The sequence below is a fragment of the Hippocampus guttulatus genome, chromosome 9 (assembly GCF_054856545.1).
Source record: "Hippocampus guttulatus isolate MCC_2025c chromosome 9, RoL_Hgut_1.0, whole genome shotgun sequence".
In the NCBI taxonomy this organism is placed as follows: Eukaryota; Metazoa; Chordata; class Actinopteri; order Syngnathiformes; family Syngnathidae; genus Hippocampus; species Hippocampus guttulatus.
In genome coordinates this window covers 4,537,904-4,557,133 of record NC_141269.1, presented here as the reverse complement: position 1 = coordinate 4,557,133, position 19,230 = coordinate 4,537,904, and the positions used below count along the sequence as shown (strand labels likewise).

At 45.7% G+C, this 19,230-nt stretch overlaps 2 protein-coding genes across 5 annotated transcripts in view; one reads left to right on the top strand and one right to left on the bottom strand.

The window, feature by feature from the left end:
• The window catches only part of cntln (centlein, centrosomal protein), a 212,776-nt gene that overhangs the window by 42,699 nt on the left and 150,847 nt on the right, over window positions 1-19,230 (top strand). The window lies entirely within an intron of this gene.
• bnc2 (basonuclin zinc finger protein 2) overlaps window positions 1-19,230 on the bottom strand; it is a 161,414-nt gene that overhangs the window by 87,606 nt on the left and 54,578 nt on the right. For 2 of the 3 annotated variants that reach the window (XM_086119064.1, XM_086119063.1), the window contains exons 1-2: window positions 6,812-7,048; window positions 6,158-6,496 (exon numbers count right to left, since the gene is read on the bottom strand). In XM_086119064.1, the coding sequence (XP_085975190.1) occupies window positions 6,158-6,496; window positions 6,812-6,814 (342 nt within the window). In that variant the 5' untranslated portion in view covers window positions 6,815-7,048. Of the gene's footprint in view, window positions 1-6,157; window positions 6,497-6,811; window positions 7,049-19,230 lie in introns of those variants that run through there. The other variant, XM_086119062.1, reaches the window with a different exon arrangement.

The following is a 19,230-nucleotide window of genomic DNA, read 5'->3' as shown; positions in this document are numbered from 1 at the left end:
CGGGAGGGAGGCGTGCTTGTGTGTGTGCCTGAGAGAGAGACAGCGTCCTTGAAGAAACACATAATAATTACAGAAAAAAAAGGAAGAGAGAAAGCAAAAGACTTGCCCGTCACTGGCCCAGCTCCACAAGAGAACAAAATAACAGGAGTTGAGGAATAACAGGAAAAGGGAGAAGCCGGCGCGAAAGTATGGCCCGGGTTCCTGTCACTTAACGCGGGTCACGAGCCGTGTCACCTTCGTCTCAGACGTGCGCTCACGCCTCCCCAAGCGCCGACGCGGGAACGCACGCGTTTCCTGTCGAAAATATTCCACGAGCGCCCCCACCCCGGTCGCAGAGTGCATGTTGACCTGCTGGCACTGAGGCACACAAATACACACATAGCTCTGTGTGTGTGCGTGTGTGGGTGGGTGGGTCGGTGGGTGTTTGTGGGGCTCATTAGCCTGCAACAGGGTGGTGACATCCTGAGCGACACACACACACACACACACTTTCTCCTCACAAGGGTGACTTCGTTCACCGCAGGAAAAGCCAACTAAGCAACGCAGGCCTTTAGACAGTCACCCTGAAGTTCAAGAAGCCAATAGAGTTCCGATCAATCCCTTTCAACGATGTATTTACTTCGCATTTTCATCGATTATTTAAATGCCACCGAACGAGTTCGTTGAAATAATCGGACAAGTCACATTTCGAAGAAGAAGAAAAAAAGCCCCGCTAACTGATTTATTCAATAAGTAAGATTTTTTTTTCAATTATTTCACTCAATTATTTTTAGCTCTTTCCGTGTATTTTTTTTTTCAAGCAAACACAAGCGATAAATTCATTTGTATTACAATAAACAGTATCTGGTTTATTGTACAGAAAGGTTTTGCTCTCGAGCTTATGCTAAAATGAAGGCAGATGAATCATGAATTTATATGAAATACAGCTTATTCATCTACTTTAGAGTTAGAGCTAGTCTATTCCACACTTTGGCTTGCGGTCTTTTAAGTGTTCAATACGGGTGACTTCATCAAGTCAAAAGTCATAAATCAGATGACAATAACCCACCACCAATATGCGACTTTATCGCTTCAAAAGTTCATGTTTCAGGAAAAACAAACAAACAAACAAAACATACAATCCTCTCATATTTTTGTCGACATTGAAGAGATGCAAAAGATATGAACAAATTCTCGCCATTGGGTGTTCGGGTCCCAACGTGGCGGGCAAAATCAGCAGCACACTCGGGCCGGCCGTACACCGAGCGACGCCGTCGACTGAGCTGAACAGATGCGAACGAACGACCGTCGACGACACACACAAGCACAGCATGTGATTGACCCTCGCTTACACAGGTGGTGCGCTGCAATTAAAAAAATTCAATAAAATCCAGTGTCGCGAGGAAAAAATGTTACCGTACAGTATACATTTCTGTTGAACCACAAACAACATGACGCGATTGTTCAAGAGGAAGCAAACTGCACTGGCTGCACAGCCAACAAGTCAAGGGAAAAAGTATCCAGTCATTCATTGACTGCACTCATGTGGTTCAATGACAGAGACTCTCCACACTTTGCTTGAGCCACAAGTTCCCTGTGAAATTACAAATATAATTAAGTATTCTTGTAAAATATGATTTATTTATTTTTTTAATTAATTTATTTTTTTTACTGTATCGTATAGCTTAGCGGTGACTCGCCGCGTCTCGCTTCATACCAGGAAAGCTCGGATGGGGAATTTTCAAACTGCTGTTACATCTGTGACTTTGCGATCCAGTTGCCCGCCCATAGATGCCAAACCCCGCACGTTGCGTGACACTTAAGTCGCATTTGGGCTTCAAAACCCAAATGGGTGATTTCCCATCTCACTCCACACTCGGCTCGGCCCAATTCATTCATTCTTTCGGCCTTGCTGCATCTTTTCCAGAAGGGAAAGGGAGTTTGTCGTCATATGTTGACGTTTTGTGTCTATGGCCGCTGACGTTTGCGGAAAAAGGGAACGTAGATGAACGTACTGTATATCATCATAATATGGTGACGCGACCTCGCCAGGAGTAGCGTGACATCACACACGATCAGAATCATGCATTTGGTCCGGAGAACATACGACAGTACGCATCCCTGAAATTCCTAACCAGGCTTATCTGCACTGACCCAGATGCAGGGCACCAGATGTTGAGGGATGGCTTCAAGTTCAAATTTTCGGACTCAAAGCATAAAAACAAACCACAATACGATATTTACGCAGGGACGATTGAAGGATGCGATTTTTAACCTAGTCATTCTTGAACCGAATTAAAGCAGTGAGGGGGGGGGGGGGAAAGCCTCGAAAACAATCAAGCCACAAATGCTCATAATATCAAAACAGAGCACATGCGGTCCTATTAAACGTGGGCGTCAACTCTCGGGCAACAATAACACAAACGCATGCAAACCGAGCCGCCGCTGATGGCACTAATGGACCACCATTTTTTTTTTTTTTTAACATTTTGTGGCCACTGCATAACTGCGTGGTAAAGCCTCAATTGAGCCTGTTGTGTGGGTTTGGGCTGTTTTGGTAAGATTGACCTCGATTGAGGAAAGGGTTGAGACTGATAGAAAAGGAAGTAAAAGACGAACGTGTGATCGACAGAAGAAGAAAGCCAGCAAAAGGGTGGAGGGGGGTTGCGAGAGGGGGGGGCAGTATGTCATTTTCTTGCAAAAATCTCCTCTTTCACCTCACTGCTCTCTTCCAACTCCTCCAGCCAAGGCCAGCCAAGAGACACTTCACCTCGCACCCGCACACACATGGATTCCCGGCCAACATACACACACACACACACACACTCTCAGCCATACAGTCTTCGTGCACGCTCACCTCTACCATACACACCCACTCCGGCAACTGGCACAAGAGTATTTAGCCACCCACTCAGAAAAATAAATGGCAAGAGAAACAGACACAAACCGGGTGTCAGCGTAGATTCATATGCACACACACACACACACACACACACACACACACACACACACACACACACACACACACATATACACACAAACAAATGCACACACTTGATACCAGATACGTACCGGCATCCCATATACTCGCGTGCAACGACCCATCAAAGTCCGATATGGAAATAATAACACACGCACACAATCAAGTGTGGGTAATTCTGCACATGTGCATGAAATCTCTGCCGCTCACTCCCGAGAATGCATATGCAGCACATATGCAACATGCATGCACGCGCACGCACACACACACACACACACACTCATATTGCGAGTGTATCAATGTGTTAATAGGCACATTATCACTTCCTGATCTGCTCCAAAGAGATTAATGTCATCGTCTTGAAGGCATTTCCGAGACGGCCTCACAATGTACACATAGAGAGAGGATAAAATGGGAAATTAGGGAATAGAGTTACATAAAATACTGATTGTTTAAAAAAATGATTTAAATAAATCAGGATGGAAAAATAATGTCTGCTTATCCGATACATTAAAAATATATTTTTTGCTTTTCCTAAAACACACGCACACACAAAAAAATCCCTGCAAAGGCATTTCCAAACAAACGATTCGACTCTAAAAATAAGAACAAATTGTCTGAATGTTATGTGTGATGATGTTGGATTCATTTGCTTTATTTTGATGACAGTCCCTCTCGCTGATTTTGCTAGTCAAATTGAAAACGCTTTATTGACTAAATTGGTCTGGCTTAAAAAACTGATGCATAAAACTATGAGTGATTTTGCATGTTACTATACACTATTGTTTGTGTGTGTGTGTGTGTGTGTGTGTGTGTGTGTGTGAGAGAGAGAGAGAGAGAGAGACTATTTTCCAAAGATGCATCTAGAATGCCATTATGACGACATGTCTTGCCTAAGTGTGTGTTGCAAAAAAAAAAAGGGGGGGGGGGGGTGCTGCTTGAGTTTTAAGTAGGGGGCGTGGGGGGGGGTGAAACAGTACCTCGTCGAGGTCTCGGCCCATAGTCGACCTGTCGCACTTGATAGGAAGCCGCGTTACAGCACCCTTGCAGGGAGAGAACGGGAGACGCTTTTTTAGAGATAAAGCGTGCACGCGCGCGCGCGCACGCTCACACTTGCATGTGTGCGCGCTCACAGGAGTGTGTTTTTACGGTGTTGCTCAAGTGGTGCTCACTTTGCCGCAGAGGCCGCCTGCGGCTTTGCGCAAAAGCGCAGCGGTGCGGTCCTTAATGGCGCCCCCCCCCCCCCCCCCCCCAAAAAAAAGCAGTTGGTTGTAAACTTTGCAAGAGTCGATTTTTTTTTCTTTCCGTAACCATTTAACGACCGCAACGAGGGAAAATAATCGATCCTCGTCATTTAAATGTTTGTCTTTCCCTTCTTGCCTCCGTCAAATAATTATTTTCTCCGTTTTATTCAACGCATTTTTCGCCTTTTCGGAAATGCAATCGAAGCCGATTTATTGATTTGAGGCAAGCTGTGCATTTCTTCAGGAGGCTCTTGTGCGGCCTTTTTATTTTTTTTAACAACTCAACCATAATGTGTCAAAATCTTTTACTTTAAATCGGTCGATTTAAAGTATAACATAAATGAAATATCTAAACGTTCTTGTTGTTTTTCCCCCCAAGAAAATAAATTGACACGTTTCCAAAATGTGTTCTATGAATTTGAAATCTGTCAAATAAAGAAGGCGTTTAAAAATGTGTTTCCCCCACACTGAATCCAGTCTGAATTTGCTCATTTCTTTCCGAACGCCACTGATCTCCCCTGTTGATTTGTGCCACGAATAATTTGCCTCGAATAATGTGACATCGCTCGTTTACATTTTTTCCTTCCAAACACTTTCTACCAACGGCACGTATTTTCTCCTATATGATACATTTATATTTTTTTATTCCTGTTTCATCCTACTTTGAAAGGTCATTTCCCTTGCAAATTTCCGCAATTTACGCACGTCTTAAAAATATGATTGAAGGCCCCGACGGACGACAAAAACGAATCCTCCTCTCTCCTTGGCCTTTCCCCCCCCCCCCTTTCCTCCCTTTCTCCTTTTTTTTCCAAACGTCTTTGTCAACAGCCCAGGGCGCTGCCCATCACAAAGTCTTTATTATCAAATAAAAATCACGGAGTATGGCAAGGCAAATAAACAAAAAGGAAGGCGATTGTGACAAATCAACCAGTTTAACGAAACCCCCTAAAAAACCGCCATGGACGCGAATTAGGGGGGCTCATTTGGAAGTGCTTGTCCACGGGACCCTAATCCACCTGACCCCCTTCATCTGCATGCAGCGTTCTTAATTCGAGTAGAAAAAAAAGAAGAAAGCATTCTGATGCATCGCTGCAGCTTTACGAAATATGTCAAATAATGCACCATTTAAATAGTGTTCACCTAAACGGGATTTTAAACAACCCCCCCCCCCCCCCTCCACCCGCTGCAGCTCGAAAGTTTCTCCCACTTTTGCACCTCACGTGCTTGTTGCGCAACCGTGACAGCGTGTGCCTGGTACCGGGAGCATCGCAGGTCCCGCTATGATGGACTGCAAGCCAACAAGCATCCTCTCTATCTTTACCGTCTCCCCCCTCACACGCACGCCACACGCACGCACACGCACGCACACAACCGTTTCGTCCCCTTTCAATAGCCACCCGAAACTTCGCTTAAAAACCCTCAGCGAAATAAAACAAACAACCGATTTTCTCACCAACTAATAAAGTAGAAACTTAAACGAGTAGATCGTAACACCCGCGGGAGGCCGGCAAAAATATCGGGGACGTACGGTGGTGCTTCACACCGCCTCCATCCTCCGACCACCGGACAGCCGGTGCGTGCTCGCTCGCGGCTCCTCCGCGCTCACGTAGCCGCGTTGGGAGCTCCCTGCCCCCGGCCACGTGAAGTTAAACATCCCGCTCCGAACACATGGAGGTTTTACAAGTCCAAGCAATGTCACTTCAAAGCAACCATCGACTCCACGCGATCCATCACATTAGATGGATTTTGCATTTTCCATATATTTTTTTTCTACACAGTTTTTGATGTTTTGTATGCACATCAGTTGTGAAATAACCCACCAGCAGGAGTTGAGAGTTTGACCCCCCCCCCCCCCTCCAACAACCATTTAACATTGGGACAACCGCAGTGTTGTGGGGTAGAAGATGAAGGATGGTGTGTGTGTGGGGGGGGGGGGGCGGGGGGGGGTTCATACCTGCTGGGACATTCTGTAGAGGAGGTTGCCGTCAGTGCTCTGCTGTTGCCATGTCCCCATGAAGCCCGGCTGCTCAGCACTAGGCGGTCTGGTGCTGAACTGCATGGAGCTCTCGCCCGCTCCGCCGGCGCCCACACCGCCGCTGCGACTACTGGAGGGCTCGCTCTCGGGGCCGGCGGCGGCTCCGTGGTCAGCCTTGGCTGCAGCAGGCTGAGGAGGAGGCGGCGTGCTGGGCGTCTCCGGGTCACTGCTCGTGGTCGTGGTGGTCGCGGTGGCGGCGGTGGGCTCCTGTGGGGCTGTGTGGCGCTCACTGCTGCCTCTCACATCTGCCTCCTTGGACTTGATGGAGAGAGAGAAAGGGGGAGGAGGGGAGTGGGGGGGGGGGGAGAGAGAAAAGTAAGTGAAGGTGGGTTCTTTTGGGGTTGCCCTTCCTCTTTTTGCGTGGAGTGTGTGGCCAATTTGCAACGGGGGCCTTGAATTGGAGGGGATGAGAACGCGCAATCGGGACCCCAAAAATGTGTGTGTGTGGGTGGAGCGGGGGGGAGGCACCGTCCGTACACATACACACACACACACACACACGCCGCAAAAACACATCGAAAAGTATCATCAAACCCCACTCGAGTGCAGAAAAAGCAACACAAAGCGTCTTACCATCAACTCTGTGTGTGTCCCAGCAAAGTGAAGATGAGGAGTGGGAGCGCGCCACGAGCTTCCCCTCTCTCTCTCTCTTTCTCTCTCTCTCACTCTAGTCTCCTCTCTTCTATGCTCTCCCTCGTTCCTTCTTCCTCTTTGACCGTGTCCCCCTCGCCTTCGTCTTCCAAGTCCTCCTCCTCCTTCTCTCTCCGTAGTCCGCCGAGGAAGTGGCCACAGCGCCTCAGCCCGACTCGCGTGTGTGTGCGTAAGAGTGTGTGTGTGTGTGCGCTGCTCCGGACTGAGATGCTCAATGACATCGCGCCACACGCTTCCTCTCTCTCTCTCTCTCTTTCTCCCGCTCGCTCCTTCCCTATACGCACACACCCACACACGCACACACACACACACGCGCCACCTCAGCTCGGGGTGAAGGAGGCGGGGGCAAAGTGAAGGAGGGAGAGAGGTGGAGGGATTGGTGGTGGTTGGGGGTCCTGCTGCCTCATTACCATGTTTGCACACAGTCGCCCGGTGGGACCGTCCCGACATACGCGCGCACACGGTCACGTCCATTTCAACAAGGCGTGTGTGTGTGTGTGTGTGTGTGTGTGTGTGTGTGTGTGTGTGTGTGTGTGTGTGTGTGTGTGTGTGTGTGTGTGTGTGCGTGCGTGTGTGTGCGTGTGTGTTTGTGCGCGCGTGTGCGTGTGTGTGCGTGTGTGTGTGCGCGCGTGTGTGTGTGTGTGTGCGCGCGCGCGCGTGTGTGTGTGTGTGTGCGTGCGTGTGACAAATATCACCAGCACCTCTCATATGTGAACAAAATGTAGAATTTTATCAAACCGTGCCAATTTGGGGTTACAATAAAAGAATACAAAAACAATCGTTATACAGAGAGCCCCAAAAATATGCACCACCGCTATCAATATGTAACATGTTATTTTTATGACAGGATGACCAGCTTTCTTGCTTATTTCAAAAGCATGTATGTTAGTTCACTCTCTAAATCAATGCTTCTCAACCATTTTCTGTTACACCCCTTCTCAGGAAAAAGAAAACATTTCACACCCCCTCCAACTCTCTTCCGTTACAATAAATAGTAATATTTGCATATGCATAACACTGTGTCTTTACTAACATGAAGGCAAACACGATAATAAAGAAATATAGACCAATTTACAACAAAGACTAACTGTATTATTTGTTCACTGCACTTCATATTCCTGTGTGGTATTCATGCTGGGGGGTGGGGGGGATCTTCACCTGAGAGGTAATACTCCTTGCAAACACTGACAATGACAGCAACCCTGCCACCTACTGTTGTGGATGTGCAATTACACTTTAGTCTGGCAAATAAAATAAAAAAACACTTCCCCAAGCTAGCTGGGGTTTTCAAAGGGTAGGTCACAAGCTGAAAAGGGTTCGCAGACCATCTCAGCATTTTATTTGTCAAATTAATAACATGGGCAAGGCTGATCATTTTTAAATAAGAATGTGAATGCCTATGCTCAATGCACAGATGCATGTGAAATATCACATTTTGTGACATGATTTGCATTCTAATTTTTAAAATTTGTTAGCAATGCAAATTTTGCAGATAAATGTGTCTTATTACCACAAAACTTGCAAATGAAATAAAAGGGGGGGGGCAGAGGGAAAGAATCAATAGATTTGTTTTATACTGATAAAAATCTGCTGCCTTTGTTTGACTTTCCGTGACTCTAATGAGAGACTAATGGAACCCAGGCAGCAGTCTGCCACCAGCACCCCCCCCCCCCCCCACACACACACACCCCACAGAGGTTCACAGATTTTAATTAAGAAAAAAATGAGGAAGAGGTTCCATTTTAGCCAAATTGGTCCCCACAGCAGCAGCAGCAGCAGTCAAAAAGAGAGGAAAGGGTAGGGGGGCGTGCACACACACACACACACACACACACCAGGGCGTAGATGTATGCGACTTAGAGTGGGTCACATCTTCAACAATGAAGACATCCCGTCTGCTGCTCCTCCTCCTGATCTTCTTTCCCGCCACCTTTCGGCGTAAATCTGTTTTTCCGCCGTCATGACAGAAATGGCCTGAGTGCACCTCCCAGCCGAGCCTCGTCACCAAGGCGAACTTGGAGTCAAAAGAGAGCAAATTGCGCCAGAAATTGCACATCAAAGCTGTTTTGTTTGTGTTGCGCCCGGCTGGTGAGAATTGTTGAAATCGCCCCAATTGCATGAGACCAACTATTTTCTTTTCTTAGCTATGCATTTGTCTTGTAGCTTGATTGTGATCGGTGATAGACTGCTTCATGTTTTCACCTTTTGAGAAAATGATCATCTGGCCAGAACCCTGACCTAAATCGAATTTAAAAAATACCATGATTAAAAAAAAAAAAAAAACCCACTCTCGTGAATTGCGTTAAAAATGTAGCACACCTTTCAAGAGGAGAAATTTGAAAATAACCCACCCTGACACGTAATAATTTGACCGTTCGAGGAAGCGTGGCCAGAACCCAGAACTAAAGTTGATTGAAATCCAGCAGGGGTGACCTGAAGGGGGCATGATGCCCTTACAATCTGACAGTCTAGGAGTGCTCCTGCCACGCCTGTCAATTTTCATTTCTTTTGTGTGTTTTTGTTGTGGCGTCACGGTGAACAGCTGGTTGGCACATCCGCCTCACAGTTCAGTTGGAATCCGGGCTCTTGTGGACTTTTGCATGTTATACGTTCTTCACACATTCCATCAGTTACAAAGTAGTTAGTCCCAAAAACAGAACTGAAGACTAAGCTGTCATTAAGTGTGAAAGTGTACACGTCGGTGAGTGGTTGCGTTTCTTTCCAAAGATATTTTCAAATGTATTTTGATCCTTATATCCGGCTAACACAAAAATCTCCCAAAAGAATATTTGCGTTTTCTTTTTCAATTAGATTGCACATTTTCAAATGTCATTGTTTTAAAAAAAGAAAAAAAAAGTATTGTGATAGGGTTTTTTTTCTTAGTAAGCCCTGATTTAATCTATGTCACGGTATTGCATACCAACATGATATTTTACTGGAAGTATACGGCATGTAACAAACCTGCAATACGTTCAGTTTTCAAGAAAATTCGCCTGCCGAGTGCACATTTTATTTTTCAATTCAGTTGTGCATGTTGCAATTTAATTCTCACCACAAAGCATTTCCAGTACTGTTTTTTTTATTTTTTTACATTTGACAATTTTAGCAATCTCAGCAAGAAATGTGTCTCCTCTTGTCCCTGCAGTCTTACTAATGTAAAACGTGTAATGCGTGGAACTTAATTCGATAAAATGACAATATGGAGGCTGAGATCCACATTTTCTTGGAAATGTACTTCCTTTCTTTTTTCTTTTTCAAGTGGCACTCTTGTGTTTCAAGGCAAGCTCGGTGCCGCAGCATCTAGTTAACAGCTGTCATTTGTGCACTCGCCTCGGATGCTGGTAATGGCGAGGACAAAAAGAAAGTGAAATAACGGACACGTTTGCAAGGAAAATGACAAGATGCTGCAGGACGATGTTAAAAAAAAAGAAGAAGCAAATACGACGGTTTCTTTTTTAGAAATACTAATGGAAAGTGCCACAGCCTGTCGCCCAACCCCCCTTCCCCCCACCACCTCCGGGAAAGGGTCCATGACCAAGACCGTATAATTAACTAGCGGCTCAGCTACGGATCAATTACCAGACAAGCAAGTGATAGGCGAATCAATTCAAGATCATCAGCCTCGTTATCAGTGTTGCAACTCATTAGAGGAAAAGTGTGGTAGAGGGAGAGCTAGATGATATGGGGATGGGTGAGGGAGGAGTCGAGTGGCTTTTGTTTTTTGTTTTTTCTCTTTTTTTTTTTTTTGGTGGCAGCGTGAAGCCCGTAAAGACAGAGCGTAGCCGGCTCCGCGGCAACAGCCACTGAGGCTTGTATGGATCAATAGAAGAGTGGCCGTGAGGTTAAAGCTCTGCCACTGCATCCTTACTCCCTCGACACACGAACACACAAACACACTCTGACATGACAACAACACCTCTGTAAAAAGTCTGCATTAGCTCAATGGTCTCATCTAGTCTGATAGTATCTTCTTCGGAAATGAGGGTTACCCCCCCCCCCCCCCCCCCCAAAAATACCCAAAAAGATTTTTGTCAAATTCCGAATCGTACCATCTGAAAGATGATTTCTGCCTATGAGAGAAGTAATACTTGATAAACACAAACACTGACTCCAGCAAATATTGGGGGGGGGGGGGGGGGGGGGGGGGCAACTGGTTGTACTCAATGGCTCAGGGTTGCGACCGTCTTTGAAGCGCAAGTTTTTGTCAACCGCGAATGAATTTAGGGGTGAATTAGTTAGTTTGAAGTGCCTTCGCTTGAGTGCCGTTTAGACCGAAGCAGGAGCACATGGCTTTGGGCTGCTACCGTCATTTTGCTAATGGTTTTATCTCATCCACTGTGAAACAAGTTAATTAGTTTGAAGTTTTGTTCCTTACTTTGAATGCTGCCTACACCCAAATAGTAGTAATGGATCCAGGGGGCTACTTCCTGTGACCACACGCACACACACGACTAAGAACTGCGATTACTAAATACCAAATAGCTTAGAACGTGTTTTTCCTTAGCTTCCACTAAGTCACACAAATTCATCTTTTTAATGGCCGATATATTTTACATGTAGATGGCATAAAAAAGAGGAACACAATCGAGAAAAGTTCAACTGGTCTTGCATGATTTCTTTAGCTAGTCAGCCAATCACTTAGTTAGCCAGTTAGCTAGCTAATCTGAAGTGTTTTTCCTCAGCCCAGAGGCTTCCACTAAGTCACACAAATTCATCTTTTTAATGGCCAAAATATTTTACATGTAGATGGCATAAAAAAAGGAGGAACACAATCTGAGAAAAGTTCATCAACTGGTCTTGAATTATTTCTTTAGTCAGTCAGACAATCACTTAGTTAGCCAGTTAGCTAGCTAATCCGAAGAGTTTTTCCTTAGCCCAGAGGCTTCCACTAAATCACACAAATTCATCTTTTTAATGGCCGAAATTTTGTTGATGGCATAAAAAGAGCAGCAACACAATCTGAGAAAAGTTCATCTTCCGAGTGAAACACTTTCACACGTTCTCAGGGCAAAACGTCGAAGTGGCACCTGGCCCTAAAGTGGGAGCCCGTGGCTCAGGGCTGCTATTGTCTTTGACTTTTGGCTAATATTTTACGTCAACTGCTTTCACGCAATTATAGTTAGTCCGCTAGTTAGTTCGAAGTGACGTTCCTGAGCTCGAGTGCTCGCTGCCTCGATCTGAGGGGGGGGAGCACATGGCTCAGGGCTGGTACTGTCGGTGACCTGATTTAAGCGTCACAGAGATGTTCAGAGGCAAATACGTCTGCACTGTGTGCATTTCGTCCATGTCACAAGGCATGGCGTGTCGATCAGATGGCACTGGGATAGAAGTGTCACTGTTTGCCGACAGAGCCGCAGGGCATCACATGATGGCCGCTCGCTTGTGATTGCGGGCGAAGGGGAAAGAGCACCCAAAGGTCTCACCGTAATGAGACGCAGCCACATGATCGCTGGGATCTGCTAATGAGTGCAACTTCTCTCAACGACGTCATTCAACATATGTGGAAGAATTTGATGACTTTTAAATTTCAAAACATATTCCTGTTTTTAATGCAAAAACAGGGAAGCCCGTGATTATTCCTTGACGGTCATGATCAAATAGAATGAAGCTTTGAATGGTTTCTTTTGGCAAGCACATTCTGTTGACTCAAACTTACAGCCCCCTTGTTGTTTCTTCAAAACCGTTTTATAAATAATCAAATAAATATTCACGTTTATTCTTACGCTCACAGACCAAAAACATTTAAGTGAAGTTCATTGAAGACTAACTTGTCCATATTTGTTTACGGTGAACACAAAAAGGTTTGCACACCCCTGTTCAAATGGCAAGTTTTAGTGATGCGAAAACATTGAAATATTATCATTGCAAATCTTTTTTTTTTTTTTTTGCTCACCCATATTTGGAAAATCTAAACCTGTGCCACCTATTCCCAATAAGATTTCATCTTTTTAGTTCATTGTTCATCCATCCATCCATTTTCTGATCCGCTTTACCCTCACAAGGTGTCGCGGGCGTGCTGGAACCTCTCCCAGTTGTTTTCGGGCAGTAGGCGGGGGACACCCTGAACCGGTTGCCAGCCAGTCGCAGGGCCATCATTATCGTGAAAACTTCAAATATACCTCTACAACCTATTTAAATCAAATGGGGAACAAAAAACATTTTTCAATTGAAAAATATTGCCTCCGACTACCCCCCCCCCCCCCCCCCCCCCGCTGAAGTTGGTCTGTTCTTGTCGGCTTTTCCTAACAATTGTCTGGCGACCAGTTTAGGGCGCTTTGCTGCTGTGAGCCTGGCGAAAAGAGAACACGAAAGAAAGGCTGCGTACATCTTCGTACAGTTTGTCTCGTCCTAAAAACTGAAATGGCCTTTGACTGGCAAAAAGGTCGACGCTGTTCTCCAACTTTTTAATGGATGAAAGACGTGATAATGAGAATGGAGACAACGTTGAGGGAGGGAGAGGAAGAGTCGGAGTTCCATCGCTTGCCTAATGACCGCGGCGCATCCTCCCGCTCTTTCTCCCTTTTTCCTCTCTCCGCTCACACTTGGGTAATTCTCCTCTAATCATCTCCACCCTCATTTTACTGCCCTGCGAGCTCTCTCTCCCTCCCGCTCGCCCGCCCTCCTTCTTCTCTCCTCACCTCATCATACAGGCCTCCACCTCATCGCCGCCTCGCCTCCATCCCTTCAGTTTTGTCCTCTCCCACTGACCCGTACCTGCCCCCCCCCCCCACACCCCAAGTCACAGGGCCTTGTGTCTCTACCTGCCAGCCTCCCTGACAGCCCCCCCGTCCCCCTTTCACCCCCATGAGAGGAGACCGGCTGACCATCCGGAACACCGCCGTGGCAACCCCTGCCAGCGCCCCCTATTTCACACCCATCTTCCCTCCCCCTTTGCCTCCACCAGCAGCCTGATCTCCCCCTTAAACCACCGAGAGTTTGACAAAGTGCTTCTTTGCACTTCTTCTCTTTGTCTCTCATTACTTCATTTCAAACTTTAATTATTATTATTTATTTTTTTTTTACTTTAACCTTCTTCTGCTCTTATGTCAGTCCAATCCAAGGTATGCTGTCCGTTTAGTAGCCATCAGCGAGCCCGGCAAAGGGAATCTTACATCTAGCGCCACCCTACATCCAAACTCGGATTTTGGATCAACAATTTTGTCCCTTGTTGTTCACAGAGAAATCGAGGAAAATGAGGAAAAGTTCACATCAGAATGTTAAAGCTAATTCATTGCACCTCTCCACAAAGTTTTACTGGCAAGTGATTGAGTAGCTTTTTGCGTCGACTGCTCGGAGCGAGCCCGGAAATTCATGCCGACTGTGGCATTTTACCCTCTGAGGCTTTGTGACAAAAAGTGCCGTGGCGTGTATGTGCAGATGTGTCCTCAGTGAGGGGTTGCGGGAGGGGTGGATTGCGGGCAACCAGCTGTGCGTGCGCTCCGTGGTGAGCTGGTGAAGTAATGGGAACCTCACATTAAATACGGGGCCCAACTTATTGTGAGTAACAGGGAAGTTCGCGACTGCTTTTGATATGGCCAAAACAAGTGACCTCACGCAATGCCGGGAGACATTCCAAAAGATCTGTGCGCCATCTGAAAAAAATAAATATCACCCCCCCCCCCCCCCAAAAAAAAAAAAAAAATAGAATGCAGCTCTGCTGGGATCGAGAAGGAGAAGGAGGAGAAACATGTGGGTTACATTAGGCGGCCGAGTATTTATTTATGGCGCACACGACAAGGAACATAACCGCTGACAGCACAACAAACACTCTGGTGACTTGATGATGCCTCAATAAAGTTTAATGTCACACAAACCATCCTGATGTTGTAAAAAACAAAAAAAATAAATAAAACATAACGATCGCTGCTTGATTTATGATGAGTAAAATAAAAGGGAGGCGTTAAGCTGAGGAAGAAGTGCTTTCATTCCGTTTTGCATGACGGTCCGGTCGGACCACAACAAAGCCTGAGTCAACTCGAAGGAGTCCATCTGAAAACCGAAATGATCTCACATGATGACAATTTTAATAAAAGTACGTCAATGATTCGACGCAAATGTATATCACAAATTGCGCCTTCGTAATGGATGGATGTCATGAGTTACCACATAAGATAATTCTTGCGTTATTTTGAAAAACCTTGAAATATGTAAAAGATTTTACAGCAGAACAGCGTAGAGGGCTACGATATTTAATTTGATATTTTACTGAACTTTAAAGAACAACTTTTGATCCTGAATCACGTATTTCCTTCACTGCTAAATCCTTAGCATTTATGAGCTACTCTCCTGTTCCATCACAAAGAACAGTAAAAAAAATATACAGGTATATATACAGTATATATATATATATAATACATCGCTCAAGATCTTGGCGGTCTAATAAAAACAGCTTTAATGATCTAGCGATTAAAATAACATGCTTCATAATTTGGCGGTAGCCATCACGACGTTGTCTTGATTGAAAAGTCGTTAATTTGACGAGCTGTGACTGAAAAATGTGAGACGCGTTAGAATGGCGAGCGACAGGCCAAAACAACAGGTGGTGCTATTGTATTGTGCTGTTTTCCAAAACTGCCAATCAGAAGCAAGAAGAAAGACACATGGTGGAAAACATCAAACGAAAAGGAAAAGGAATTTTTACAGGTGGACTCGGAGTTTGGTGATGCACGTTTTAATATTCAGATATTTTGGGGTTATGGGACGGAGGCGTACAGACAGAGCGAGTTCCAACACTTCAAATATTCGGTAAGGGTCAGCAAGGGAGAGTCCAAAACAAAATGCAGTGCAGCTCATCCTCTGGCTTTCAGATGTCACGGCTGCCGATCGGCTTTCAAACGTCACACAAATTCCATCTTCTTTGTTTTAATATTATTATTACTTTGCCATATAAATCACCTGGACTGTCTGAGACTCTTTGAAGTTGAGGAAATTCTGATTGGCAAATTACCAAAACGATTCAAATCAAAGAAATGACAGAAAATAACAAAGTCAATCCATGAAATCAAATGAGACGAGCCCCAAACTGCCAATTGCTAAATACGGGACTCTCTTCAAACCTGCCGTCGTTTTAAAATAAAAGTCACGCTAAAGGCTCATATTTGTGTCCTGAAGTCCAAGAACGAGCTCAATCAGTGCCGAAAGGGGAACTAAGGAGGGGAAAGCTGAAATAACGATGGTTCCACCATCAGGTTTCAATTACAAGAGAGGGAGCGTGGGTTAAGCGAACATCAAGTGGTATTAAAATATATCGGGGGTCACTGGCATTTGGAGGCTTTGTTGAAAGCTCTCGTGTATTAACACACGCTTGCGCGCCGCCGAGCTGCGTTATTTGATTATTGCGAGTGTAGTCGCAGATTTGGCGTGACGGCTTTTCGCTTGACACTCGTCTGGGAGCCACCTCCACGCAGAATAACCTACCGGCATAAAATGACTGATTGCAGAAGCTTATTCAAGGCTGGTTCAGTCCCACAAACACGTTGATGAAATCTGACAACCTAAAGGCTCAATCACACAACCTGAACGTGAAGACACACACACAAAAAAAAAAAAAAATGGGTATCTGAAGACAGAGACACCAGTGACATCTCACAAACTCACAATCCAAACACAAAAGCTGAACCCGAACACGCACGACCAAAATCCTTAAACACAACTTGAAACCTACGACAGAACCCGCTAGCAGAATTAAGACGCAACCTGAAGACTCAATGGCACAACCCTGAACTGCGTACACAATCCCGACCCAACAAACAAAACAAAAAAAACGCCACAAACGTACGATTGCCGGATGTTTTTTAACTTAGGCCGTCTCAGAAACGTTGCCCGGCGCGTTTAATAAGATTTTCTAACGTTGGCAGTTCCCACCGATCCTGAACCTCACATAGTCCTCCTACGATTCTTTGTGTGTTGACCGTTCTGTCTGTCCTCGTTTGAGAATCTGTCCTCCGTCACGTCTTGTTCCGTCAGCCCCGCAGAGGCCGACCGATGGCTTGGGCATCCCCAGAGGCGACAGACATAAAGGGGCTGCGAATGGATGGATGGATAGTGAAGGGGACGAAACCGGCGGCTAAATTATTAAGTGACACTCTGCTGCACTTTCAGACACACACACACACACACATACAGTATGCGGCGAGAGGGTAAAAGCATTAGGACATTTAGCCCCCTGAATGCACCCGACAACTCCACTACATGCTAACTCGCGTCAAAATCATCAAACTGGGCCTGGGGCTCTTAAAATTTTTACGCCATGGCTTGAAGGGACGTTGAGGAGCCTCGGAGGCTTTTTCCGAGAGTGAGTGGCCCTGTCATCGTCGCCGATAAATAAGTAACGACGCTAAGCAGCATCGGCCGCAGAGTTGACAGCGCCAAGTCACTGTGAACATCAGCGAGCCGACGCGTACGTGGGTGGGTGGTGTGCCCTCGGACAGCTTCCGAGGGAAGGGCGGTGGGGAAGGGGCGGCAACTCTTACTCGAATGTGCTAAAGTGGGCTTTTGTTCACTTAGGTTGCACCTGGCCTTGATTTCCTGACGACAAGGCTAAAGCACACCAAGGCCAAGCTCCTCTTTAATTTGCCACATCAGGAGACTTGGATGATGGGCCATTTGACTAGCTTTGGACTCCCGGTACCGTGTTAAGGCTAACAGGGAGCCGGGAACACAGGCGCCCAGTTTTACTTAGTGGCAAACAGGATTACACAAGAGAGTGGATCAACGATCGCAGTGGTTCTAAAACTGGAGTCCCCCGACTCCCGGGGACCGTGTGAGGGTCTGCAGAATCATTTGCAATAACTTGTAAATTATTTTTTGGGTAATCCTGTGCAAAATACACATTGCTGTTCCTTTCAGATTTGAACTTTTATGGTTTGTGGAAGTAAATACCGTGGAATGTGGATTTCATGGCCGAATTGGAGGATTGGCTCATCCGTTCGAAACTCTGTCTGCCCTGCAAAAATGGCTGCTAAATCTGCCCATGCAATGTTTGGATGGGAAAGTTGCCCCTGCCAACATTGCCGCCACGTTGAAACGCTTTTTAGCCTGCTCTAGTCTACTGTAAAGGCTGTTTATCTATGACGAGAGAGAGAGAGAGAGAGAGAGAGCAGCGCGAGCCGTAAACGAGACCACTCTCTGTTTGTAGATGATGTCACAGCGCCGTTTAACTTGCGGCTCTATTGTATGGAAAACAATTCTATTATTATAAGCTTTTTAATTGAATGAAACAAAAATAGATATACTTTTTTCAAAAATGTTTTGAGCGTAGGAAAAAGGAATGGCGTTGTCTTGAAAGAACGTTGGACTTTTAATCACAAGCAAAGCAAAAAAGGCAATTGATCAGATTAAAAAAAAAACCCTCACAATTTCCATTAAGTTGTTTTTAAATGCAGCGAGTTCCAAAAATCACCACAATTATAACCTTGATTTAATTTAGTTTGTGAGGCGGTTACTAATCTCATTAATGCTTTTTTTTTTTTCTCCAACGTGGTAATGGGAAAACAAAACATTTTAACAGAAGTTTAAAAAAAAAGTATACCATAGGACTCAATGGTGCTATGACGTGCTCGACGCAACAAAAACCGTTTGTGTGCCAGTGAAGGCCCTTCATTTTGTGTGTGTGTGTGTGTGTGCGTGTGCAGCTCTGCGTGTGCAAAGCCATCTAATAGCAAGCGGAGACACCTTTAATTAACACACAGAAGAGGGTCCGGGGGGGGGGGTGAGCGGGCAGGGCACATGTGCGACGAGTTCCTTCGCAGCCAACCTGCGGGACGCACGAGCCTAATCAGAGCCTTTTAAGTCATGCCATGCTCGTGCCGGAGGATTCACCCAAGACACACTTTTTTTTCTTAGTCGGAAAAAACGAGACAAGCCGAGGAGAACAAAACAAGATAGGCCCTAAAAAAATTGAGTGAGACAACAAACAATTTGAAGTTACGGTTATTGTAAAACTGGCAAAAAAAAAATGTAGCTATGTGGAATGTCTGTCCATTCGTTCATTCAGTCATAAAAACAAACTAGTCGCTCGCTCAACTAAATAGCAGAAGGTTGTTTCGTGTGCGCCGCTGACTCACGCATTCAATCACAAATCGAACGGCAGCCCTGTTAGATTTGCCATTGGCGGTCGGCGGAAGAGGATAGAAGCACTCGCGTCTGCTTTAGCCGACGAAAGTTGTGCCAAACTAGATCTAAACGCACCATCGGAACATCGTTAAGCCTATCTACAACCCAAGTTCGTGGATGCAACATATTCCACGAGGGCAAACGTGCTTGCCGTGCTAAGTGCTAGCTGCTACGTCGCTCGGAGAAGACTTATTTTTGCGTTAAAAATAACCCAACCCCCACCTCCC